At 31.2% G+C, this 27,476-nt stretch overlaps 1 protein-coding gene across 20 annotated transcripts in view; it reads left to right on the top strand.

Moving 5' to 3' along the window:
• Positions 1–27,476, top strand: part of LOC121119063 (CUGBP Elav-like family member 1) — a 220,002-nt gene that overhangs the window by 141,906 nt on the left and 50,620 nt on the right. For 19 of the 20 annotated variants that reach the window (XR_011780281.1, XR_011780286.1, XR_011780287.1 and 16 more), the window contains one exon: positions 10,259–10,515. Coding sequence is in view for 10 of the 20 variants with exons in the window: in XM_071888791.1 (XP_071744892.1) it covers positions 10,259–10,515 (257 nt within the window). In the remaining 10 variants the exon portion in view is untranslated. Of the gene's footprint in view, positions 1–9,324; positions 9,820–10,258; positions 10,516–27,476 lie in introns of those variants that run through there. The other variant, XR_011780289.1, reaches the window with a different exon arrangement.

Here is a 27,476-nt window from a genome sequence, read left to right as displayed (position 1 = left end):
TGCATTGGTAAACTTTGATTATACCTCATGCAAATTAAAAGCCATAAAATCTATGCCTACTACGTTTAGGCACTACAGAATGATTTCACAATTTTACAATATACGAACCTATAATATATGCATACAATCATAGTTAATGAATTTGTGTTCATGTCTAGAGATGGAATATATATTGTATATGAACCTGTTTGTTGTGATATTAATGAAGAAGGGTTTTTGGTTTTTATCTTTTTTAAAGTTGTAATCTATACCATAGCTTCAAACCCTATGTGTGCAATAAAAAGATAGTTTTCTAATTTTTATATACATAATTACTAATGATAGTTTTTGGCTCGAATTTATAATAAGCGAGTCTTTTGTGTGTTCGAACTAATTCATTCACTTGTACCTTAAAAAATGGTACAGCTCGTACCCACAAAAAAAAGAAAAAAAAAAAAAGAAGAGATTTTGATCTATATCTTTAAAATATGTTAGATACACTTTTTATTGATGACTTTTTAGCGACTTTATTTGCGTTTCCAAATTATAGACATAATAATAATGATGACATGCAAAGTCTTTCATAATGGTGTAAGTTGACCAAGACAGGTTGTCACACGAGTTACTCCCTATACTAATTTTTCCTTTATCAGTTTTTTGAACATTTATTGGTTAAATTCCAATTGAGCACATATCTTTTTAAGCGACTGTGAACAATTTCCCACAATTATTAAGTCATTATTCTATAATTTGGAATAATTGGGTAATATACTAAATGATTTTGGGCCCTTTTTTTAATGTTTTTTTTTTAGGAAAGAAATGTTGCAAAATATAATCAAAGTAAAGAAACGGAAATCAATTAAATTTCTATACATGGTTTGAGACCATGAACTTGATTTGAATATCTGTCAAAATCAGTTTAGTTAAAATCACTTAAGACCGAACTGGGATAGAAAAAAAGTAATTTTTGAGACAGTTTTAAGATTATAATAGATAGTGCGTCAACTTTTTATTTCATTAACATATTTCAGTCAATTATAGGCTTATTATTCAAAATTATGGGATGTATTAAGATATCCTAGCTGGAGTTTAGAACCTTTATTTAATATAATTATTTAATTATATTGGCCCGATATTATACTTTTCAACAATATAATATATCAACATAGATTATTTCATGCTGGTGATGAATATTTGCTACTTTAAGTTCAATTTGCGACATATTCATTAGAATAATTTGTTGATAAAAATGAATAATCATTTGTTGAAAAATGCAATTACTCAATTTTGATGAAAATTATTCCAGCATGCTTTTGTGTAGATGGACCAGATATTAATAAGAATAATTTGTAGATAGATATCATATTGGATAGAACGTAGATAAAAATAAGAATATGAATATATATATTTAAAAAAAGTTGGTGCTTTCGTTCTTTTTTGTTCATTTGATAATTCGTCAAAGAGTATACTAATGTAATCCACGATTAATTATGAGAAAAATCCTTCTAGCTAGTTTATGTGTTGACGGGCCAAATACAATTCAATATACAATTATATACGTTTCTTTAATTTTGACAGATTTAATTCCAACTTTGTATACCAGGAAAGTTGTATTAAATTCTTCCTCCTCTTCTTTTCATTTTCACAATATGAAAGCCTTCATTTTCTTATGTTACTTACTTTCCTGTCTTTCAATTATTGTTATTTTTGTATTGTCCATGCTTCTTGACCTTTTCATTAGTACTATGAATGGAGTTGTAGAACGTGATGTAGTTGTTATGGACAGAGTATGTAGATGTGGAGAGTAAGTGGACAAATGCCAAAAGACTAATTTTAGAAGTTGAACTCTTTTGTTCTACTTTTTTCAAATGTCTCCTTTCACATGTTCCTTTTCTTATATTTCAAACAACACAATAATAATACTCTGTGGTTTTATTATGGAGATCCTAGAACCGTCTGAGACCAAATTAATTATAACTAATTCGGTTTAACTTTCTTATGGACCGGTCTAGCTTTAAAATCTAAACAAATCGGCGTTGTTCCTTAATTTTTTATTTATTGATGGAGGGATGTACAGGGTGCGTGGGCAAAATATACCGCTTCAAAAATCAACAACTACAAGCTTATTTTATAATATTTATTGATGAAATAAAAACAAATATCTTTATTAGGATATAAAGCAGCTATCTATTCAGTGTACGCTGAAACGCTGGGGGTCCTCGTCGATGATGCCCCTGACCTTGTTGATGAAGGTCAATCCTGGTGCTCTTCTCCTCCTTCTTCTTCCATCGGGTCTGATGACTCCTCCAGCTCCTTCCTGAGATTTCTGACTGTTCTAACTGGCATAAACAGAAGGCCAGAGATGTCAGCATTGCTTAATTTCGTGTGATCACTAATCATAATCTGAATAGCAGCGCACCTACGATCTCTCTCATTCTCTCTTGGGGACTTAAAATGATGCTATCGCTACAAGTGGTAAACAATAACTGAAGCCAATGACCCGGGAAAAATTTTAACACCAAAAACAGACGGATCAAACATCAGCTGATGGAGTAATGCTGTCTTTAATATGTGGTACACGCACCCTGTAAGTCAGTGCACAATGTCTTCCGGAAAAAAACGTTCTACTTAACTCATTGTGGTTAGGTCGATCCTCAAGAAGGAAATAAATATAACACATTGGATGAAAAATTGGGGGCTTAACAAAAAAAAACACTTTTTTTAAAGTCCCAAAATGGGTTTTTTTAAATTATTAATATTATTTTTTTTAATTTATTCACTTTATGGAGTGGAGTACCCATAACACTTTTCAAGCCATTGCTTTGCTTGAACGGTATTTTTCTCATCAAGGAACAGTGTAAAGTTAAAACACGAAATTGTTTTTGATCCATTGTTTTAGAAATAACCACATATTGTTACACTTAACACTTAACTCACAAACTAAGGAAAAGATTGACATACAATTTTCTTTTGAAGGTTGTACTAACAGAAAATATGGAGATTAAACAAAATAAAAAATATTGCCGTCTCACAATGCTTATTTCCTTCAAAAGTGGCCAAAACTATAAAAATTGATATTATATTTTTATTTTTACAATCCCAGTTGTAATTTAAGTTATATTTAGCTTATTTATCAAAAATATATTAACTTCAACTGACTTCATATAATTTTTAAAGTATTTATCTTTATATTTATGAAAATAATTAAAATTTAGTTTATTTGTTGCTACAGGGCAAATATACGAAAACAATCATTTAATCTATCTCATCAGATTCATCGTTTACTTAATCAATATAAATATTGATCCAGTATCTGACAATAACTTTTGTTTATTTCCTTTATAATGATATTTTCGAAGGTGAGATATTAAGGGGCCACTGCTTATCAGACCAGGGTGTATCTGATCTTTAAGTGTGTTCCATTCTTAATAATTTTCCCCCTCAAAAATATATTTGTCTACATTCCTTTTTATTGTCAAGACGCACATTTTGCCACAGATGAATATTAAATTATGGTTAGATCAGGGTTTCTATCTCAATTTTTGTTTTGGATGCTACCCTCTAGATTTTTCAATCTTGTAGTACACTATCATGCAAAATCCTTATTTTAGAAAATTGCACAAATATGCGCAAGTTTTTTTAAATTTTATAGTCTTTATTAATGATGTATTCAACTAACCTAGTGGAGTTTTTTTTGTGCACACTTGTTTTTCTATACTTATAAAACTTTAGGTATATAAATAATTTTGTCTATTCAAATCATAAAAATAGTAAGAATTTCGAAAAAAAAACAATATTTTTTATTTAATTCATATATATAAAATGTACAAAAAATTATTGTCAAATAGTTACCACAATGTTGAACTATACAGGGTGGCCCAGATAAATTGGAAAATTAGCTAAAAGCTTATAACGAACGAACTAGACTGTGTATAACCATAATTATTCTTTTATGATTGAAAGCTACATTTGATAACATTCAATTATTCGTAATAAAGTCTGCCTCACGAGTTAACCTCGAACACATGGCACCGCAAGCTTTGGCAGGCACTGGCGACCTCGTGCAGAGCCAGCCTTTCCATTGTTTTCCTTCCAGATTTGCACTTTTAATTTATATTGCCTGGTTGGATGGAGTTGCCCAAGGAATAAGTAATATATTCCAACAAGACAGTACATTGCCCCAAAAGGCCAAAAAGTGCTGGAATTATTGGTCATAATATGTCCCGCTTTTGGTGGCCGGATTTTTGGACTGCAAAGAGCCTGGACCTGAACCCATCCAAAATCTTCGTCTCGGGGAGGGTTGAGTATGAGGCCTGTGCCAATTATCATTCGTCTGTGGAGAATCTGAAGAGTTACATTAACCTTACAATGACAAAACTGGCGCTCTTGGAGGTCTGCCGAAGCTTCTGGCACCGTGTGGCTGAGGTTATCAAATGAGAGGATATCATTATAAATAAATGAATGTCATTAAATGTAACTTTCAAAGAGTAATAAAAATATTGTTCTACCCCATCTAGTACGTTCGTTTTAAACCATTGGATATTATTCCGAAATAGTGGAACCACCCTGTACAATATTGACCTATATATATATAGATTAAGTAAATAAATAAATTGGGATTTGATCCCTTTCTTGATTTTGTTCAAGATAGTTTTTATGTTGACTCACTAAGTAATCAAGAAAACTCCTTCTAGCTTGCTTTTATGTTGACGATTTATACACTTTGATAATTCATATGAGTTAAATTATAATTATGAAGGTAGAATGGAACTGAAATAAACGATCATTTTATTTCTTCCCTCCCATTCTTTTATGTTACATCTTTCTTGACTAAAATTTATTCATAGAAGAAGTCATTTCGGAGGCAGAAGTTAAGTATCTAATTATAAAAAAGAGAGAGAAACAAACGCCTTAGTATATTTGAGTTGTATATATCTTTATATAAATGTGTATACTCTATTATAAACAGTTTTAAAAGGAGGCAGTGGAATTTAAATTCATCAATGAAGTAAATGAGCTGACTTTAATTATACTCATTTATTTAGTTTTAAATGTGAATTTATATTTAGAGTTTTTAGTTATTTGATGAGACTATCAAGAAAAAAAAAAAAAAAATTATATAAAATAGACAGCGTGAAGAATATACTCAAACCCTAGTTTTAAAATGATTTTTTAAATGGATGTATGGGGTTGATTTTATCTAGTGGTACACATTTTATTATTTTCAATCCAGAATGACATTGGTGCAATATTACGGAGGAGGAAAACAAGAATTCTTATATCTGAACAGAGCTAGCTGAGATGGATGGAAAGAGTAAAGAAGATTCTAAATGTTCTCAAGGCTAACAAAAATTTGGGCAAAGTTTACTTCTTTTCTAATAAAAAAAATTTCACGGGTTGATGCCACTCTGAATAAGCAATATGCTACTCCTAGTCTCTAATCAAAGTCTACATGGGGTTTTGGCCTAGTATTGAGGCAATTATTAGAGCTGAGGGCTTACATATTGAATAAAAGTCGTGCCAAACACTATCTTCAGATGATTTTGTGAAATACTTGTCCTTGATATTATTGACACTTAAATACTTGAAATACTATCGTTCTAATTTTTCTCTTGAAAAATTGAAAAAATAAAATGTGCATCACAAGATAAGATCAACCCGGCTTGAGTTTGAGACCGGAAAAAAAATGCAGAATAATCTTTAAAAAGTAATTTTAAAAACTCATCCTTCTCTGCAGAAAAAAATAAACCCTTCATAAATGTGATTAATTATCTCGTGTAAAGAACATTAATATGAAACGGCATTAATGCATAATATAATCATTACAAATATGTAAAAAACAAAATGAATTGCGATACAATCTTTGGGAACATACATTCATATATTCAACAAGTCCTTAACTCAATGATGCAGTGCTGTGCATATTCATACTCATATCATTGTCCATTTTCAAAAAGTGTGATTATATTAATGTAGATATAGCACTGACGTCATCCTTCTGTGCGTTGGCCTTCTTAGGGGCCTTAACAACCAAGTTTATTAAGAATCCAAAGGTTTTTTTCATTCAGATTGAGAAAAATACTATATTTTCATTGTGTATTTGCAAGTTAAAATGGAATTGACAAATGAAAGTATTTAAAACCTGTATTGTCTAGTAAAAAACTACGTTCTATAACGTTGAACTTTAATATATTTGTGGTGTATCAACATACAAACAATATTGAACATAAATCAATAAAAGGAGAAAATCTCAATATATACTAGTACTCAATTGCAACACTATTTAAATGGCGGGCCTTTGTCCTATTTGTTATATTTCGATATTTAAGGCTGATAACTTGTTGTACAAAATGGTTTAAAGAAACTGTAGACAAAAAAGAAGCAAAGTCAACCGAGAAATAAGAGCGTCATAACCAAAGACAATAGCTGCGATTTGGGAGCTATCTGCGTGTGGGAAGTCAACATCTGAGATCTCTAAAGGGCTTGGCTGTAACCTCTCTACTGTATACCGGGTGACCACGAGATACACACCAAAAGCGTCCACACGGTCAACCGAATTGTTTGGCGCAGTTAAAGACACCATGGAAGGCAGAAGAGGATCGAATTTCACAGCAGCCAGAGCACCATGCACCACTTGGTGAAGTATTACATAAACTTTAAAAGATAACTCCTTGTCAGGGTTTGAAACCTTTGGTTCGACTAAAGTGTATGATCCGGTACAAAATCCTCTTCTACTGGCTTGAAAAGTAATACTCTTGGCCTTTCAACAGAACTGAATGTTCCCCCCTGGACTCATGTATTTTTTTGTACATCAAGGGGAAGATTTTGAGAGTCCGATACACAACAAAGGACAACCTGAAGGCCGCCTTCATCAGTGCTTGAGCCAACCCAGAGCCGATCTTTGTAAAGAAGGGCTGTGCAAAGTTCCACAGCAGGTTGGAGCTAGTCATGAAAGCAAAAAAACGCCTATATTGATTGAAAATGTAAATATGGTGTCCCTCAATTTTATTTATGAAGTAAAACTTCCAAATTTAATGATGTTTTTTTTTAAATTTAATTTTTGTGAATAGCTGCACATTTTTGAATTTTTTTTCGAAAAAAATTAATATCAAAAAATTTCCAAGAATCAAGTCCCGCAAAGAATAAAATCTTGCGTATACCCCTATATTGAATATTAATGTTCAAAAATTGATTAAGCTTTCATTTGGCATGGGTTTTGATTACAATCGGATGACTAATTTCGGAGAAAATCCATTTAAAAAAATCGTGTTGGTTGTTAAATAGCGATAGCACCATGTACATATATTTATACTTATATATATTCACCTTGATCACGATGATGGTATTTGAAGATCCTAATATTTCTAAGATTATATATATTTTAAAAGTTTGAGAACCACTGCAGTCCATTTAATATACAAGTATATTTGTCTTTGTATTACGTCCATTCTCAATTTGCTTTTTATTTGTATATATAATGGATCCAAAAGACATCATTCGTCTTTCTTTCTTTTCTCTTGGCTAAAAACAAAAATAAGATGGGAACCCAATATATATTTATTAGTGTTGAAACCTGGTTCGAGATCGATTTTTTTTTAGTTCGGGCTTGAATTATTTAATAAAGCACCTATTTTTGGTCTCATTTGAACTCACTTACTTCTCCTATCCTGAGTTGTACAAATATGATGTATGCAACACATTCATATTATGTCATTGTAGGTCAATGTTCATAATTTTGAAGCACATAACTTCATCAACAATTCATTTATATAATCGGTCAAGACCGATTATTAAGTAAGACCGGTTGAGTCTATTTTTTATACGAAGGCTTACTTACACAAAACTATACAGTGCAATTTGTTGTCAGTTGTTGATATTTCATCTTCTTTTCCCCCTATAGGGGTTCTGCATGTTGATTGGTCACTTTAGAAGTATTTCTTGTTAAGCTTTAATTAATTAATGAAGCCAGAATTAATTAATCAACAACTTGGCCTTTTTTTTTTAATGAAAAGTTGCGTGATACAATCAACGTAATTAATTGATCAAGGCCCCGACCGAACTTCTTTAAAAGACAGAGTTAGCGTTCGTTCGACATAAAATCATAACAGTCTCAAACCTATGTAGGAGTAGTGTTGTGTCTTTGCTTATTTAGGACTGAATACTGCAGTATTGTCCAGTTCAGTCTTTGATGACGTCACTCAATTTTATTTCTTCTTTTTTATCAGTTCTCGTATTGATAGTGAAAAGTACCAATATTCTTAAAGACAAGTCCCAAGAACTGATAGGACCAGTCCTAAGTAGTTTTGTGTCGGTCCTTATTTAGAACCGAGGACCGCAGTCCAGTCCCATTTGTTGGTCCTTACAGAAGGTAAAATTGATCCCTCATGACGTCACTAAGGGTGTTTTTTCCTTTTTTTAATTATTCCGTTATATGAAAATAGAACTAAGTAAAAATACAATATATTGTATTATGCTGAAAAAAATAATATTTTTTTGCAAGATATGTGCCATAATCTTAATACATATTTCATATACCTATCTTATTTGTCTTAATATAGCAACAATATTCTTATGAATAGTTCCGAGGTCCGACAGTTAATGACCGGTTCTAACACAGGTCTGGACTGAATAAATAAGGACTGACACAACAATAGTCTTAAGATTCGATTGGACATAAAATATAAGGATGGACACAAAAGTATCTATAAGATTTTCAAACCGAAAGTCAACACTAATATTTAATATTCAAATGATCCAATATGTGATAGGAAATAGAAATGAAATTCTGGTTAGTCTTTCAATTGAGAAGGAGAATGAAGAGAAGAAAAATAGATGATCCACATTTCCCGTATCTTCTTTCTTTTTTCTTTCTCTTTAACGTCTTTTTTGACGATATATAATTTGAATTTCCAGATTTTCAGAAGTAAACTTAGGCCATAATATCGAAAGAGATTTCAAAGATGGGATTGTCCTTCTCTTTATCAGAGAATGAAGGAATATATTTACTCATATAATCGTAGATATCTCTGACTATGTAATATGGATTTATTTAGAGAGTAAAGCTCTCTTTCATCACAGTATTCCTTTTGTAAGCTTGTCAAATAAAATAGAAAATTCGATATCTAAATTGGATTATGTCTATAACAAAATTACTTATTGTGAATCATTATTATTATATAAAGACTTAGACAATTGTTTCTGTGCATACATAAGGACTACACGAACAATGAGAAAATTCCTCAATAAAGTGTTAGTTCTATTCATAGATTATGTAAACCATTATGTGGTTCTTCAACATAAAAACAATCTTGAACAAAAATTAAGAAAGAGAGAAAGTCTTAATTTATTTTTCACTTCATATACTAGGAATTTCTGCAGATGTAACTTTATAGATGCATAGCTCAATTATGATTAGAACTACTAACTTAATATGTTACAAAAGTTGCGTGAATTTATTTCAAATCTTTCCGCTTTAATATTTTGTCTCCAGCTTAATGTAATCAAAAATAACAAGACATTTGTTGAAACGATTAAAATGGAGGCTCTTCCTTCAAAAATCTCAGGGCAGCGAGAGGCCAAGTATTAACTTCGTAACCGTGTAATAGGTTAAAAGAGACCAGGGAGGTCAAGAAAAACAAAAACAGTAGCCAATATCGAGATGCACTTACAATCATTGAAGCCAACACTTCAACGTTAACCATGAGGCTCTCAAGGGAGCTGGAAGATCCTGAAAAGACCATGAAGGAGTTGCTGAAGGAGAAATTGGGTACACTGTACAGTATCTTTAGTCACAATTTAGTTTCCTGAAGAAAAGAAATCCAAAGAATTTCCATGCACTTGGTATTTTATAGACATACTTGAGACAATTATAGGCATATTTCTTTAATTTGTGGGATGATTGTAGATATCCAAAGTGCTAAGTTATAGTTGAGAACCTTTATTTGATTAAAAATACTTATATTTGCACCAATAGGGCCATTTTCAAGCATAACATTTTTCACTTTACCATTCATTTATTGCGACAATCAATTTTTTAAGTGTAATTTGCGAACCCCTTGAAGGGTTAATAAGAATCATTTGTTGATAGAAATAGACGATATTTTGTTATGCTTCTCCCTTTTCTTTTCACTCAGTTTCTTCAGGCAATAATGAGCTTTGCATATATTTATGAATGATCAACATTGCAATCTATTTGGCCATAATAATTTCTTTAAAAAACATTCTTCTCCATAAAATATTAATTATAAAAATACTCATTTTTACTATCTTTCTCTTTTAGAATTATAATGAATGGTTCATCCTCTCCAGGGAACAATGGGGAAATCATCCCCAACGGCAATGGATCCTCTAATAAACCAGGATCTGAGGATCATTCAAATGGAATCCTCTCAACTCCGGATGCAAATGCTATTAAAATGTTTGTTGGTCAAGTTCCTAGATCCATGAATGAGAATGACCTCAAAAATATGTTTGAGGAATTTGGTCCTGTGCATCAAATTAATGTGCTTCGAGACAAAGTGACTGGACAGAGTAAAGGTAAGGAGTCATATCTAAATATAATATTTGTATATCTCTACACAAAGACCGTTTATGTTGTGGAGAATAAAAAAAACTCACTTTATCAAAATTAAATGACTCACATAATTGTTGTCGTGGTACAGGCCATTATAGTTTGTATAAAATGGTATTTTTTGGTCAAAATTAAGGGGTCTAAGATGTACTTAATGATTTGGGGTTTCCCTGTTTTTATCAAAAATAACACAAGATAATGCTTCTTTTTTTGGTTCAACTGCTTTGATAGGTTATGTTTGATAAAATAGGGAAACTGCAAATCATACAACACATCTTAGAGTCCCAAAGTGTTAAAAAACAAAAACAAATATTACAATATTTTTAACGAATAAACCAAATATTTATTTTAATTTTTTACTCATCATATTTGGAACAATATTATCAATTATCAATACAATTTGACAAATATATTTTATAGTTATATTTCATATTCTTCTTTACCTTCAATAGTCGTTTTAACCATATCTTTGTATCGTTAATGAACTCAAATTTTATTATTAAAGCTTCTAGTTCGAACATGTTTCACCATTCTTTCTTATATATTATTCACCCTCAGTTAAAATCTGTTGAAACAAGAACGAGTTATGAACGACTTATAAACAACTAAACGAGTAGTAAACTCGTTTTACGCTTTTAGATAAACAAAGATTAAATATGTATATATCAATAAAACTAAGTATGTTGGAAACAGTACCGGGTTGGTTAGTAATATATATATTTTTTATCAAAAGAATAACAACAACGATGTCCACAGGGGGTATGCTGGAGAGACTGTAGCCCTCCCCCAATTAAGGAATTTTGACAATAATTTTTTTGCTTAGTATCAAAAAATGTTACGCATAAAAAGGGCAAATTTTTTTTTCAAAAAATTCAATATTTGAAATTTAATTTTGGATTTTTTTTTCAAAAATTAAATTTTTTTGAATAGCTGTAGATATTTGAGATTTTTTTGTTAATTATTATGACATTCTTAAATTTTTTTCCAAAAAATGTAATTTTTGAATTTTTTTCCCAAAATATTTAATTTTTTGAGAACAACTGTGGATTTTAATATTGCAGCTGTATTTAATGTAGAATCAAATATGTAGTACTGTTTCTGTTTTTTTTTATCGCTCTATTATGTATATTATTATTCATATACGTTTTCAGTATGGTATGATTAAAATAAAATATAAACTCTGGTATGTAAAGATGAATTAACTCCATCGGCTGTTTTGTATTTAGTATAAGGGGATCATTGGTTTGTTTCTATGTATGCTTTTCTTAATGGCCGCTTGAGGTACTTAAAGTATTCATAAGTCATTCTGTCATATTAATCAGAAGGTGGCGTGGGATCTTCATATATGAGGAAAATCCCAAGTCACCCTTCACGGCCCTCCTGGTGGTCCTAGGAGCTACAGATAAACTGTTGGTGAGGCGATTCATCGATTTGGTGGGGTCCTTCTTGATCTTTTTTACCCAGGAGGGCAAGAACTCCGGATCTCTCCTTAAATTGTGCTTTCCAATCCCTCCTTTCCTGGGAGGTCTTCTCCATCAATTTGCATCATGTCCACCTTGAAAACCAGGCTCCTGGAGCACTTCACCATCTCAACTTCAGTATCTAGGAGATCTGAGATGCAATGCTTTTTGGCTTTTTACTCACTCATGATGACGAGTTGACGAAATATTTATCATAGCTTGTTTGTGCACAAAGAATGGTTGAACAAGAACATAAAAAAAAATCACTAAACTTTCATATATTAATGAGAAAATTAACATTAATTAACAGTCCACGTTTTGCTACCCAACTCTGTAAAATCCCAAGATTTGAACATTTTGATACAAATCGTCCCTGATGTAACGTCAATATCCCAAAAATCCTAAAGATTGGCGTCATATTTGGAATTTGGTTGCAGCGAGGCCAAACAATGTCCAATTTTAGCAAAAAAAAAATATACCGTTTTGTTTGTAACTAAAAATCCCTGAAATGAATATAACTTTACTAAAGTCAGTTTTTTTTACTGTCCTTTTCAAAAAAAGGTCATTATTCTACAGGGGAAGGGGGAAATATTAACCCTAAAACTGGACAAGGTAATAATTTACATTGTATATATATTATATATGTATTTATGGCAATTCAGGTCGTTTACTTTCTTTTTTTTTCATTTTATGACGTCCATAAAATAATGGACTCGTAAAGCAAATAGTAAATGAGCTAAATTAGATATTTATACATGCTCCATATCCCTCAGTCTAATGTCTCATACCTTTTTAACTCCTCCTTTTACAAATACTTATTTACACATCCCCAAGTTAAATTTATAATAATAAATTATTCCTTTCTTCATTATTTAAAGCAATTTGAAATCTCTAGAGTTTTGATGGAAAGAGTCGCAAGGGTCTTGCTTCCGTTCATGATAAAGGGATTTTGTATAAGTTAACAGATTTTATCCTATTAGAATATTTCAATCTTCCTCCCTACGGAATTGATATTTTTGAGGAAAAAATAAAAATCTTTTTTTTGGTTATCACGACTAATATGTCTAATAAATTGAATATGTTTATGTATCATCTCCCCATAGAAAGTTGATATAAGAACCAAAAGCTTCCCTCTTTTATAAACATCTTAATACGTTCTAACCCTGCCTAAAACATTTTCTGATTAGTCATTGATCAAAATATGTATGTGTGAAACATTCCAATCCTTGTTAAACGTGTCCCGTTAACAGAAAAAGAAGCTAGAATGATTTTTTTCCCGGAAAATTGAGTGGTCGTTTTATTATATTTTTCTATGAATACAAGTTAATTTTATCAACAAATTATTTTTAATATCCCTTTTTGAGTGACTGAAATGGCACTTAAAGTAGGCAAAATTGATCCTCACAATACAATAATGAGAAATTGATTTTTTTTATTTAAAAAGGGGCATATTGGGGCCCATTAAGCTCTAAAATATAATTGAATTCTTGAGAATCTTAAATCATCCCACAAATTTGAATAATAAGACTATAATTGACTTAAATATGTCTATGAAATATTGGGTTATGCTATGTATAAAGGAAAAAAAAATTGGGATTTATTTCTTTTCTTGATTATTTTTATGTTCACACAACACATTTACATGATTCATTCTTCCCGCCCCAGTCATTATTTTTTAGATGATGTATCTGGTTAAGATAATTTTTTATCTTAGAAACACATTTTCTTCTCAAAAAAGCAATATTAATAAATAATAATCTGCTAATGTAGAATACTTGGCTAACGACAAACTTACTTTGGTCCTTAAATATATTTATAGTTTGTTTGGAAAGTTTGCAATATACAATAAAAGCAGAAATGTGTACAAAAATAAATGTTTTTAAAACTCTACAACCTCTCATCAAGGTACATGAAGTTGAGAATCCGGTATCACTGGATATTTTTCATTTTATTACTTTAAACAAGAAAATAACCATGAAACGTACAAAAAGTCGTTCTTCATGGACGCGTTTTGATTTGAAAATCTGTAAAATGTCAACAAAAAAAGAAGGAAATTTTGCTATCGTGTAATAAAAATATCGACTTGAATAAAGTAACAATTTTTTATTGTATTTAGTATTATAAATAAAACATATATTTTGCAACAACATTTTAACTATCTTTCTCTAACTTTCCTCATGATATGAGTATTTTAGTTTCAAACATGCTGCCAATGAATATATATATATGTATATTCTCTTTTAATACCGTGTATTACGCACATTCATTTTTGTTACTAAAATCTCATTTTTGATAGTAAGTGTCTTATATAATATTATCAAATATACTTTTGTTGTTAATTTGTACAAAATGAGACCCCTATTTTACCAATGTATAACTACGAAAACTGTCAATGAAACTCTTAAAACTACGACCTTTTATTTTTTATTCAATACGAGATGTTGTTCTGGACTGGATTTGAACGTATTCATTGTAGATATATTTGATTGATGAGATGTTGTTTGTGGTGATTTCCCAAATACTGGTCCGTTAATTTTCCTAATGTATATATATTTGGAAGACTAATTAGAAACAATAATAATGTAATTAAAGGAAAAAATATTTTGGTATCAATCAATATGTACATGGGAGTAATGATGGAGTGAAAACCTATTTGAGTTGTTTTCTTTGCAGGAACTAAAGATTTAATTGGATTATTACATATATATGTATAGGGATCTAATATTATAATAAGCATTTTTTGCATGTAACAAAAAGAAACCGAAAATCAACATGGTAACCTCATTAGAGGGGAACAGCTTAGTTTTCATGACGTTTTATTAAATTAGCTGCATGTATCTATAAGTGGAATATAATAAGCACAAATTCTTCTTTTTTTATTCATATATACAACAAAACATACACGTAAAAAAGCTTAGGATTGATACCCCCTTTAGAAAAACATTTTTATTGTAAGCACAAAAAGTATTGCATTTGTCTAAGTTCATATTTTCTACAATTATAATGATGCATACATCTGTTGAATCATGCATGAAAGAAAGGGATAGGAAGCAGAGGCATTTAATGCCAAAAATCCATAAATAAATAATATAGAATCCCTGTTGAATCATTGTTTGCAAAAGTGTGTGAAAGGGATTTAATTGAAAATCTCTCATAGTTCTACGTATGTTCTAATGTTCAAAAAAGAGGGAAGGAACCCTACTATCATTATCTACAGTGTGTGTATGAGAGTATGTATGTGACTCGCTTTTGCTGTTCTTGCAAAATATATTTGCATGCATAGAATATCCATGTATGCAAGCATGTCTATTATTTATAATATGTCTGTACAGAGTGGTCCAGATAAATTCGGAAAATCTTTAAAGGCTTAATGAACGAACTAGATGGGGTAAAACCATAAATTTTTTATTGTTTAATAGCCACATTTAATGGCATTTAATTATTCATAATGAGATCCGCCTCTCTAGTTAACTTGGGCTATAGTTCGCCGGAAGCTGTGGAAGAATCGGGAACCTCGTGTGGATCCATCTATGTCATTATACTGGTTCTGGTTTTTTACTTTTAATTTACATTCCTTGGTTGGATGGGGTTGCTTAAGGAAGAAATTACACCTTCCATCAAAACAGTGCACCGGCCCACAAGGCCAAAAAAGTGAAGGAATTATTGGCCACAAAATGTCCTCACTTTTAGAGCCCGGATTTTTGTCCTGTATACAGCCTGGACCTGTGCGATTTCTATCTTTAGGGAGGATCGAGCATGAGGTCTGTGCCAAGTATCATTTGTCTGAAGCCCTGAATAAATCCATTACCCGTACTATGGCTGGATCTGCACGAGGTCCCTCGGGCATGCCAAAGCTTCCTGCGCTGTATGACCTAGGTTATCCAGAGATGGGGATGTCATTATGAATAATTGAATTCCATTAAATGTAGCTTCCAAATTATTTAAAAACTTATGGTTCTATCTCATATAGTTTCGTTCATTATAAGCCTTCAAAGATTTTCCCAATTTATATGGACCACCTTGTATTCTACTATTGGTTCAGTTCATCAAAAACAATTCAAACTTCTTTTATATAATATGATAAATTATATATGAACTCTTATATAGATATATATATATACTACATTGTATAGTAGGTGAGACCGGTAAAGGTAGGGAAGGTATAATTTTTAGTACATCAAAAAAGAAACTAATATTATCCACGACATAAATTAATTAAAAAGAATATTCTTTCTAAATGATCAATTCAATAAAAATTCACAGTACCATCTATGTGAGTACCATACCGATATTTTATACTACCTTGAATTATAAGGTGTGGTTGATCAGACAAACTTTAATTAAAAGTATAGGAGATAACTACCGAAGAAATAATCAGTTTTACGTACCGTTGAGTTGATATTTTTGTAAGGAAAAATAGAGGACGAGGAGAAGTTGGGAGCGAGACATATGGTATCACTGAGTTAAGACTTTTATTATATTTAATTTAATATATATTTATTTTATACGAAGGATCGCTCCAGAGGGAGATGTTTACACAACGACGTTTTTTTTTCAATAAGTTTTAAACTTAGTTTTTTCCTTGCAAAAATGACAACTCCACAGATGAGCCAGAGAGTACTTTAGTCTGTATAGTGCTGTATGGTTGAGACTTAGCTACTCACGCTCGATGCTTCATGAAAAAAGTAAGTTATTAATATGAATGCATTTTTATTTAGTAGATCAAAAGTATTTATATGATATACATCAGGAAGCATTATATACAGGTTTACGCTCGATACTACATACAAAACGCCTCTGAGGTTTAATTAATGTGATAACATTTTTATTTCTCAGATCATCAATATGTATGTATATGATAAATAGTAGAGTTTATTTGAAGATGTAGGAAGAACGAAGCATCAATGATGGTTGTATTTATTGATGCTAGAGGGTTGTTGAAATATAAAACTCAATATACTTTGAGAGTTTTCTGCATTGTTCCATCTACATGACTAATTGACAATGGAACTGATGTATGTAGATACTTTAAATTTAAACCCACACTATCTATGGCAAATGTCTCAGACAAAGAGTACTATACATTATTGCAAGTTGTGTGGCTGAAAAAAAGTAAATATTACGGGTTTTCGGTGTACCTTGAGGGAATATAACCTCAATTTTCTGACCGAAGCTATTTTCAAGGGGAATGGAGGCCAAACCCAGCAGCAGGGTGGGGCTGACAAAAAAAAATCAATGTTGTTAGTGACATAAGTAATTTCAGGGGTCAAACCTTCTGTACCTCATGGGGAAAAATCTTCCGTGGCAGGCTCTCGGACTATTGCTAAAACAACCTGATCAACAATTGTAAAAAAGAAACATTAATATTTCCTTATCGTTCAATATTTATTATTTCTGTTCATCAAATAAATACACAATAAATATTTTCAAAAATCCACAGATATTTACTAAAAATTATCTTTTTTGGAAATAAGTTTTAAAAATCCATAGATATTCACGAAAAATTTCAAAATCCAAGGTTATTTACGGAAAATTTAAACTTTTTGGAAAACAATTTTGAAGAATGAATTTTTTCAGAAATTTAGATATTTCCCTACCTATGATTGACTTGAATATGTTAATGAAATATTAGCTTTTATATAAATATATATATTTTTGTTTAAGATTGTTTTCATGTTGACGCACTACATGTCAATAGTTACAAATAAGGACGTCCTCTTTTATACTCAGCAACATCAAAGTTTTTATCTTTCTCTAATAATAAAGCTTTATCTTTGTGCGTTGTTTGTTTGTTTGGTAGAGAGATTAGCATTAACTATATGTTTAGCTAAGACAGCAGAATAAATAAATAATGTAATCATTAATAGACAATTTCTTTATATTCCTTTGGTATGTAAGGTGCGTCACTATAAAAACAATCTTGAACTAAAATCATGTATAAAAGCAGCCTAATATTTCATGTACTAAATTAGATCAATTATAGGTTTTGTATTCAAATTTGTGAGATAACTTTAGATCCTCATGAACGTTTTCTATAGTATAAAACCTTCATTTGACTTAAACGATTTACCCAATAGCGCCGAATATTCTAAAATATACTTCAATACCTTCTTCTACTCAAATGATTTTTTTTTTAAATAAAAAAATGATCTATAAGCCTCAAATTTTGTACGTATATTTCCTGACTACATCCATTTATAAAGCACTTAATGCCGAATGAAGAATAAAATGTGGTTTTATCTAGAATCTAGATGATCATGAGCGTCGTTATCAAAAAATAATTCAATAAAAAATATATATATTCAAGGAGATAATTTTTAATGTTTGTTTAAATAAACCGTGGACAATTTTAAAATAACATCTTATCAAATTATTTTATTTTATTGCGACGATCAATTTCGGCTACTGTAATTGAAATTTGCGACACAAATACTAAATACAAATTTTGAGTAACATCTTTCTTTATTTGTAACTTCATTTATTTAGTGTTCCTTTTATTTGACGGATGGAGTTGCACTGATCAAGTATAAGTAAACATTATATTATTACATTAACACCATCTGATCTAGGAATCTTCTTTGAAGTCCATATACATGAAACATATTTCTTTCTCTTGCAACGACCGGGGCGCAAACTTATGCATATTGAGTTTAAGAGAATAATTTCTCCCGAACGCGTTGTCAATTGAGCTACGTTGACCGTCAATTTTGTCTACTTAAAGTGTAATTTGTGGCATACCCAAAGGGCTAATAAGAATAATTTGGTTATGTGTTCGTCAAATAATACAAATGTTATTTACACGAAATTTTGAGAAAAATCAATATAGCTTGCTTTTGTGTTCATGGGTCAATTATATTCTTTTCTCGATTAGAAATAATTTTATACTAATGAGAAATGGAGAAGTGGATATCCTTACTAATTCATTACATTTATATATTTTATTTCATATCAAATATATATTTTGTGAAGCAATAAAATCCTTCTTTTTTTTTTTTTTTTGAAAAGTAAATGACTTAGGTTGAAAAATTGTTCCTAATTGTATTTAAAAAATTATTTAGAGGGTGCTCAATGAGTCTAAAGTTTTGAAAATTAAAGTTTTTAACTAAAAAACTGAATGTTTTCTAGAATACTGCACTCCATGTACTTCAAAATAAAGTTCCTTCTTTGCAAAAACAATCCATATATTTTATAATTATTTCAACAAAAATAATATTTAATATTTAAAATAATCTTAATTAAAGTTGATTGAAATGGAGCTCATGACCCTTATTTATTTCTTGAGCATATCGCTACCAAACTATATTGGACTGATAAATATGAGAATTTGTAATTACTTTTAAACTTTATAAAATTCAACGAAAAAAATTAAATTTTTAATAAGCATGGCCTTAGTGACCTTTTTAAGGAAATTAACCATTTTAATTTAATTTTAAGAAATAAAACTAAAAATAAATATCTAAGTAATCCTATTTGAAGATGCTACATAGAAAATGAATTTTTGTTCTGTTTTCTTGATGATATATCAAATCAATTGTAAGTGAGTTTTAAATTGAACAAAGATAATAAACATACATATATAGTAAAACAAAACAATGTGCTTTGAAACTATTAGTTCAAATACCGGCAACAGTAATGGAACTTGTGTTCTTATTGGATAAAAAAACTTCTACCATTTGCTTCAAAACACTATAGGTATATATTTTGGAATTAGTTATTGGAACTGTTTTCTAAGAGTGAATAGGTGCCACTTAGTTACAAAATGTTCCTTTGTTCTAGTGATTCAAAGAAAAGGGGTCATTGATTAACAAAACTAACTATACACCTGGAACTGCAGATAAAGAGATGACCAGTCTTTTGGAAGGCATCCGAGATAGTACTATTGAATTTGCAAGAAATAATGTTAATAAATGTATAAAAGATACGAAAATAGAGAACTATTTTAACAAATATTAACTATATTTCTTAGCGATGTCCCTGAGTATGGAGCTAAACTCAATTCGCCTGGTCCATGCAACCATGTCTGTTGACTTTCAAAACTTATATATAGTCTTAAGATTTGGATATTTAGATTATAATTCAAATTGACTCCATGGGAAGAACAAGGATTACTTAATGTTTGTGTTTACATTGTAAGACTATGTATTAAAACTTGGGTCAATGCAATTCAGGCCTCCAATTCTCTTTTCAACAGTCTCAGTCTAATGAAGTTCTAATAAACTTCTTTTAATACACACATTTACAAACATCTAAATTAAGTTAATTATTTTTTAGTTTAAATTTATAATACAAAATGATTATTTTTTTTAGACTTAACAAATGATTTTATATACAAAAATAAGTTTTTGTCAGGAAGAAAAAAATAAAAATCAGGGAATTTTGGAGCTGCCTGATGGTTTTTAATCTATTTTCAAACAACCTTACCAGCCTAGTATATTTAAATTTCTCAATAAATATTAAATACTAAATTTACCCAAAATCAATGAAAATCAACCTTTTTTAATTGCAATTATTTTTAAGTTGAAATGTAAAGCCTATTTCTAAAACTTCAGCTTAATGTTTTTATCAATCTATTATTTGCTGTCATTTTCATCTATGGAATTCTTTTATGTCGAAATATGGCACTGAATCGTAGTTTTACACTAATAACTTGATTCTTTTAAAGGCTTTAAAAGTAAATCCTGTATCACTTGAAAGTATTAATGGTCATATTTGTGTTCTACAGCTTAAGTAACAATCATAATTGTGGGGTTCAGCCTGCGGGCGTTTCAAAACCTTCATTTTAGTTGCTTAGTATAATCAAAGTGTATTGTTCCACTATTATTTCAGTAGTGTTGAAAGCTTTTTTACAAATACACACACATATATATATATATGTATTATTAATCCCCCGAAAACAGTTATTATTCAAATAATAAACATACATAGTTTTCAATTTCAAAATAAATAAACACATAGAGAATCATTGAATAGTATTTCAATTTCATTCATTTCCACATGTACATAATGCACGTTTTAAAAGGAAAAAAAATATGAGTGTATATGAGTACTGAGTGTTCAATGAAAGTTAGGACTCATAATTTAAATTACACATACCAGGTGGTTCATTGAAATCTTAACACTTATTAATTCTATAATTAATGAAGGTTGAGCGATTGAAATTAAAGCATAGATTCGATATATTAAAGCATAATCAATTAGTTAGAATACAAAACAAACCTCAGCTTTCTAGCATAAGTCAAGTCGAGAAAATGAGACTTGAACATGATCGACGGATTTCTATTCGTACACTTCAAGCAGTTGGGGGTCCCGAGGACCACCGTCTAGGGCATCAGAAAGTACAAAACGTTCTAGAATAAAATTATTTTGTTTATTATTTACTTTGATTTTCATGTATATAGTTTTTTTCTGTCGAAATATGGCACTGAATCGTAGTTATACGCTAAAAACTATATTTCTTCACACACTCCTTAAGAACAATTACTTCTCAATACGTTCAACCTTGAGTGCAAATTCGGCCTGCAAGTGGTGTCTAAAAGCTGCACACCCAATGCAAACGGTCTTTTTGCTCATGCTCTCCCATTGCTAATTGAAGAATGCATTCCGGACGGATATGTTTGGTTGGCGAATTGTGTAGACTACTGCATACACGTGTGGTCAGAATGTTAGGTCATGTGGGTTCAATGCAGGCCAGTTGGGTGGTCGCATTGAATTTATTCAGATACCACGTCAACTTCTCCCTGGCCCCCACTGCCGGTTTTGTGTCTGAAAGCTCCTTCTTCATTCTCACTCCTGGCAAGCCACTCCTTAGCGAGATAAACTGCATTCCTAAACACCTTGAGCTTTTAGAAATCTCTGTGGGAGTTAGTACCGCCCGGAGATCTTGATCCAAACATGTCATTCTGACCTCATTTTTAGCGTGAGATCCGTGACGTTCGATGCAGAAAAACAAACATACACTCAGTAGTTTTTTCAATGTAAAATGATTGTGGTAAAAAGATTGCAGGCAAAATAGCGGAGGTAATATCGTTGCAAGGTAAAATTGTGTTGTACATTGGGTAATATCATTGCGAAGTAACATAATTGGAAACAATATGATTCTGAGTAATTTCATTGCAAGACCATATTATTGTGTATAATTTCTTAGCAGTTATATTGCATTTGTGCAATCAAACTATTGATTGATTGAAAAAAAGTCAGCCAAAGCCATTTCCCTGAGCCTTCAGGGTATTTCTTAAATTTCTGTTCCCCAAGACAGTTAAACTCCAATGCCATCACGTTTCTAAGCATCAAGGATTCCTTCTAATATGCTATAATACACCCTAGCCTACAAGTTATACAGGTAGACTGCTGGACCCCGAGGCAGGCTTAATCTATTAAGGTTCCAAGATATACTCTGGTCCTCAAGTTAGGCAGGTAAACCACTGGGAGCCAATGCCAAATCCGTTTTATATTTTACTTTTTACGACAATCATTTTAACCAATAGCGTTCCAGACGCAATTTTAATCTTTGAAACGGTTTCGCACAATCTGGAGCAATATCAATTCATTTGAATATCTTCATTTCCATGTCACACCCTGTATCTTGTAGGTGTATATTTTTAAATAAAAATTTGGTTTCAAAGGAAATAGGAAGGCGCTCATATGACTACATTTCTTTATAAATACAAGTATAGATATACAAATGTGAGTACATAGTAGAGAAACTCACTTTAAAATTTGTTAAGAATAATTATTATTTTCTGCTTCCCGTTTTACTGATGAATAATTTCCCAAATTATTTTAAGTTTTATTGTAGGGGAGACTAGGGATTATTTCCAACATATTTTGTGTTAGGTTCGATTACTTCAAGCTAATTTGTCTTAGACTTACTAAATTTGGACAAAACATACTTACATACCTGGCGCGTCAACATCAAAACAATGTACTTTTTTTTATTTAATATATGTTTACATCAGATCAATATCCTATAGGCATATTTGAGTGAATTATAGGTTTGGTATTCAAATTTATGAGAAACTGACCTTATTATTACAGAAATTAATGATACTTAAAAATCTTTCCCAAAGGGGGGGGGGGGCGTCCCTTGTGGGTTTGCAAGATGATTTACAAAAAAGAAGAAAATCATTCTATTGAGATTACTTTGAGTTGCATCAAAACTTAAATTATAAAGAATTTTCATATTTTTTATAACTCTCGTTTAAAAATCATTTCCCAGAAGATGTTACTCCACAAACATACCTATCGTATAACATGTAAGATGAGCTTATTCAACTATCATGAGACCAAACACTAAAAAAATCCGAAAAAACTAGACGAATTATTGATTTCTTCTGTCATAAATGAGGACCCACTTCTGGCTGAAGCAGCTTTAGACTTAATTATACCTTTTGCTAAATTTATTTAAGTGGAAATCATATATCAAAAATAGATACAGATTGTGGCTTAAAGTAACGTATCTTCAGGTTGTTGTGTCCAAAATTGAAGATAGAATAGACCTGCTTTTCTCAATGCACCGAGCACATTAGTCGCACGAAGATCTTGATTAGTTTATAAAAGTATTTGCACATCCACACCCTGTAATTTCATTGGTTTGTGAGTCTCAATTTTTTTTCAATATATGTAGTATTAAAATTTTTACTTTTGATCAATTTAGTCATATAACTTAAATTATTTGCCTCTCGGTTGAATTTTATAGAGTTTTTATGGCCTTTAGTCATCGATCTGCATAAGACACTCCAAATTTTATATTCATCTCACAGAGAGGCTTAGGGATTTGTCTTGCCACATATTAAGAGTCAAAATCAAAAATATCAATAAAATTGGGAACCACTGCAATAGTGCATGATCATTGTTTACTTATATTAGTTTCTAAACAAAGCAACAGAGAGTGGTTTTGTCTTGAGACAAAATAAGACAACTCCCTTAATGATATTATTATGTAATCTATATAAGTAAAGCAAAGTTGTCTTTATGGATGTATGTTTGAATGAAAAACAGTCATTCTACTTCCTCAAAATCTAGTCATTTTAATGAAATCTTGCATGCATTTGTATGTAGCATCGAGTGTGTACTATATATAGTGATCCCTGTTGTATATAATATTCTTATAGATATTTTTGATCTAAATAATAACTCTGTAATCATATTAATGAGACTTTGAAGGGGGTTTTCATGTAGCAGTGAGTTTATATACAATGTACACTCTCTATAGTGTTCTCTGATGTATATCATATAAATACATTTAATCTAAGAAATAGAAGTGTAATGATATCAATGACATTTTGCAGGTTTTTTTACATGTAACATCGGGCATGTGTAGGTAAGGCTCAGCCAGGTAGTGTTCTAGACACTCTAGTACTCTAGGGCTCATCCATCATAACATCAAATTTAAGGTTTTTTCTCAAGCTGTAATTATTATTCTTTTATTCTTGAAGAGAAAACATCTATGTGTTGAGTAACTACGTGTGAGGTTGCTCATGGAAAACGGTGAGTACCACTGAGCTCTCTGGATTTTATGATTGTAGCTTTTTTATAATGGAACAAAGTCAGCTGGGCTTCCCTACTTCAATATTATCCCTTCTTCTTTAATATAAGAGAATGAAGGACTTGCTGAATGAAAAAAGAGAAAAATATGGCTTTCTCTCTCTCTCTCTCGTTACCCCCATTTCGTCTACATAATAATAATAATAGTTTATGTTCCTAAAAATATATGGAACTTTCTTTATTTATAATCACTTATATCTTAAAATTAATGAAAAAATATTTCAAATTCTTTTGTAGAAATAATTCAACTTAGGGAAAAAAAATGCATGTGTTCGCTCTTGTTATCGATGTAGATGGAGAAAAAGGAGAAGTAAAAAGAGTTACTACGTCATACTAGTCACATCCTGGATGTTAGATCAAGATAGTTGTGGAAAAAAATATTTATTTCCCGAATTTGTTCATGATTTAACCTTCACACAAATCTATTATCTCTTAATACAATGTGGCGTAACGAATGCCACGTGATCAATATTTCTGTAAGGTTTATTATATATTTTTTAACTTGTTAGAGATAAATATGCGTATAAAAAAATCATTTTGCTGCATAGATATCAAAAATCCCTCCAAATTAAATACCTTTATAATGATGATATTAATAATAAAATATGAAATATCGATGACAACCAACAAATAGGTATGTGATTTATTGGTTATATTATTCCAGTATTGATTATTTTTCTTTGTCCCACTTTATAGAATATAAATATATATATATATGCATTGAATCAGTTTTTCTCAAACTTTTTATTTTGATTTCCACCTGATAAAATATAGGGATCTCCAAGTTCATCCATTACTTAATAACTTGACATTTTTTGAAGAGAATATTATATAAAAAAGTGTAGTTTTTTATCGAGGGGCATTTATATACAGAGTGAGGAGGCAAAAATGAGCAGTTGGGGAAAAGTTGAATTATGTTTATGTAACTTATGATTTTTTAATAAAGGTTTTTGTAATGTATAGAGGTGTGGTACATAAGTTTGATCATTCAATATGACTTCCACTAGTCTCAATGAGTGCCTCGATTCTGGCCCTAAAGGTGAAGCACGTCTTGTTGACATTCTGTTCAGGGTAGTCTGTCCACTCCCGGAAGCTTTGCAGTAATCCACATTGGGTTGAGGGATCACATTGGTCTTCCTCTCGATAGTATCCAACCAGAAATAGTCTTGGAAGTTGAGGTTTGTGGAACTCAGCGGATTTTCTTGCACCTCTCGAGTCTATTCTGCTTTAAATTTTTGCCTAGGAGGTGCTTATGTCTTTAGACATAGGATATTGAGCCCATATCTCCATTGATAGCCATCCCGATGGTCTTAGGTTCAACACTGAGGTCTATGACTAGCCTCTTCATGATGATCGTTGGGTCGGCATCTACCCTTTCTTCTTGTTGTAGCCACGACATCTAGGAGACCTCTTTTAGTCCGAACCGGCGTTTTTAGCATGTTGTATACGGTGGACTGTGTTGACATTGATAACGACAATCTTAGGGATGTCCTTGTGGCTTACTTGGGCATCAAGGAGATCGTGTACCCTTTCGTGTTTGGTCTGTTGCTGGTTCATTTTTTGTCGTAGTCAGATTTACAATATAGGGAATAAACGCTCTTTGAACAGAAATCAATTTTTACAAAACAAACTTCTTAACCAGAAGAGTAGCTGCATACAAGATTAAAAATAAATAAACCGTTAATTTTTTATACTCCCACACCTGGTTTTTTCATATAATTTTTAACCTATCCTCCCATGTTGATTTGAGTCATTCTTTACTATAAAGTTGTATCCTTCTCAAACTTCCACGTAGGGACTATGAAAGGGAGATCCTTTAACAGTTCTTGAGAATCACTGTGCTGGAGCAAATCTTTCTCATTTTTTATCTACTTTAAAAAAGAAAAGAAAAGGAAAAATAGTTCGATTTGCGTTGATTGTAGAACAAATTTATTTAATGGGTCCATATCGAAATTAATCATTATATAAATGTAAATTATATGTTTTCCCCTTTATCTTTATAGACCCTTAGCTTATAAATATATCATAGAGGACAACATTAACCAAGTTATCAAGAGCTCAAACGTGATTAAGGCTAGCACCTTCAAGTTTATTAATTAGTAAAAAAAAACACATCTTTGTTCCTTAAAACTCAAAATATCTAACTTGAACCTCATTAGCAGCCTCTACACGAAATGGGAAGGCCTTGCACACTGAGGAAATACTCATGAAACATGGCTATCCACTCCCGCTCAATGGAGACCTTCAGCTCAATAGTATTTATGTGGGGACAGCATAACGCAATATACAAGACCAGAAATCTCCCTTCATCCAATTTGGGAGTTTTTTGGCTTTGGTATATCTGGTGGCCTATACTGTTGCTGTTATGAGCTAGCGTTTTTGGCGAGGTAGCTTTTGTGGCCCATGTCTTTTACGTGATTGTTGATACTCCCTTCACTAACATTGTGCTTTTTTGCAAGCCTGGGCATCAAGTTTTGAGGATTTGGTTCAATAGTCTCTTGCAAGGCCCTCATAAACTCCTCCGATTTCTTTATGTTGTGGCCCACTGCTAGGTTTCCATTCATAGCTGCCATCATCCTCAAAGTCCTTCTTGATCCTCATAACAGTATACCTGTTCACTGACACAGTCTTTACCATCTCAAAAAAACAAAAACAACTTCTGCATGTTGCAAAACTGTCTTTGTTGGAAAAAAATTGTCTGAATTAATTTAAGTTTTAATAAATGATGCATTTTTAGTTACACACACTATATGTACATACAGGATGCGAAGCTATCGATGTCCCAACTTTGCGCTCGCTTGGACAATGCGGGCACTTAGATAGTTGGTCTTTTTTGTTAAATAGCTAGTTCAAACCTGCACTAGTGGAAAAAAATGGAATCAATTAACGAAGTCGTTGACCCAAATATTCAGAAAAGGTATGGA

The sequence above is a fragment of the Lepeophtheirus salmonis genome, chromosome 5, assembly GCF_016086655.4.
Source record: "Lepeophtheirus salmonis chromosome 5, UVic_Lsal_1.4, whole genome shotgun sequence".
NCBI lineage: Eukaryota > Metazoa > Arthropoda > Copepoda > Siphonostomatoida > Caligidae > Lepeophtheirus > Lepeophtheirus salmonis.
Note: the sequence above shows the minus strand (reverse complement) of the source record. Positions and strands in the feature narration are given on the sequence as shown.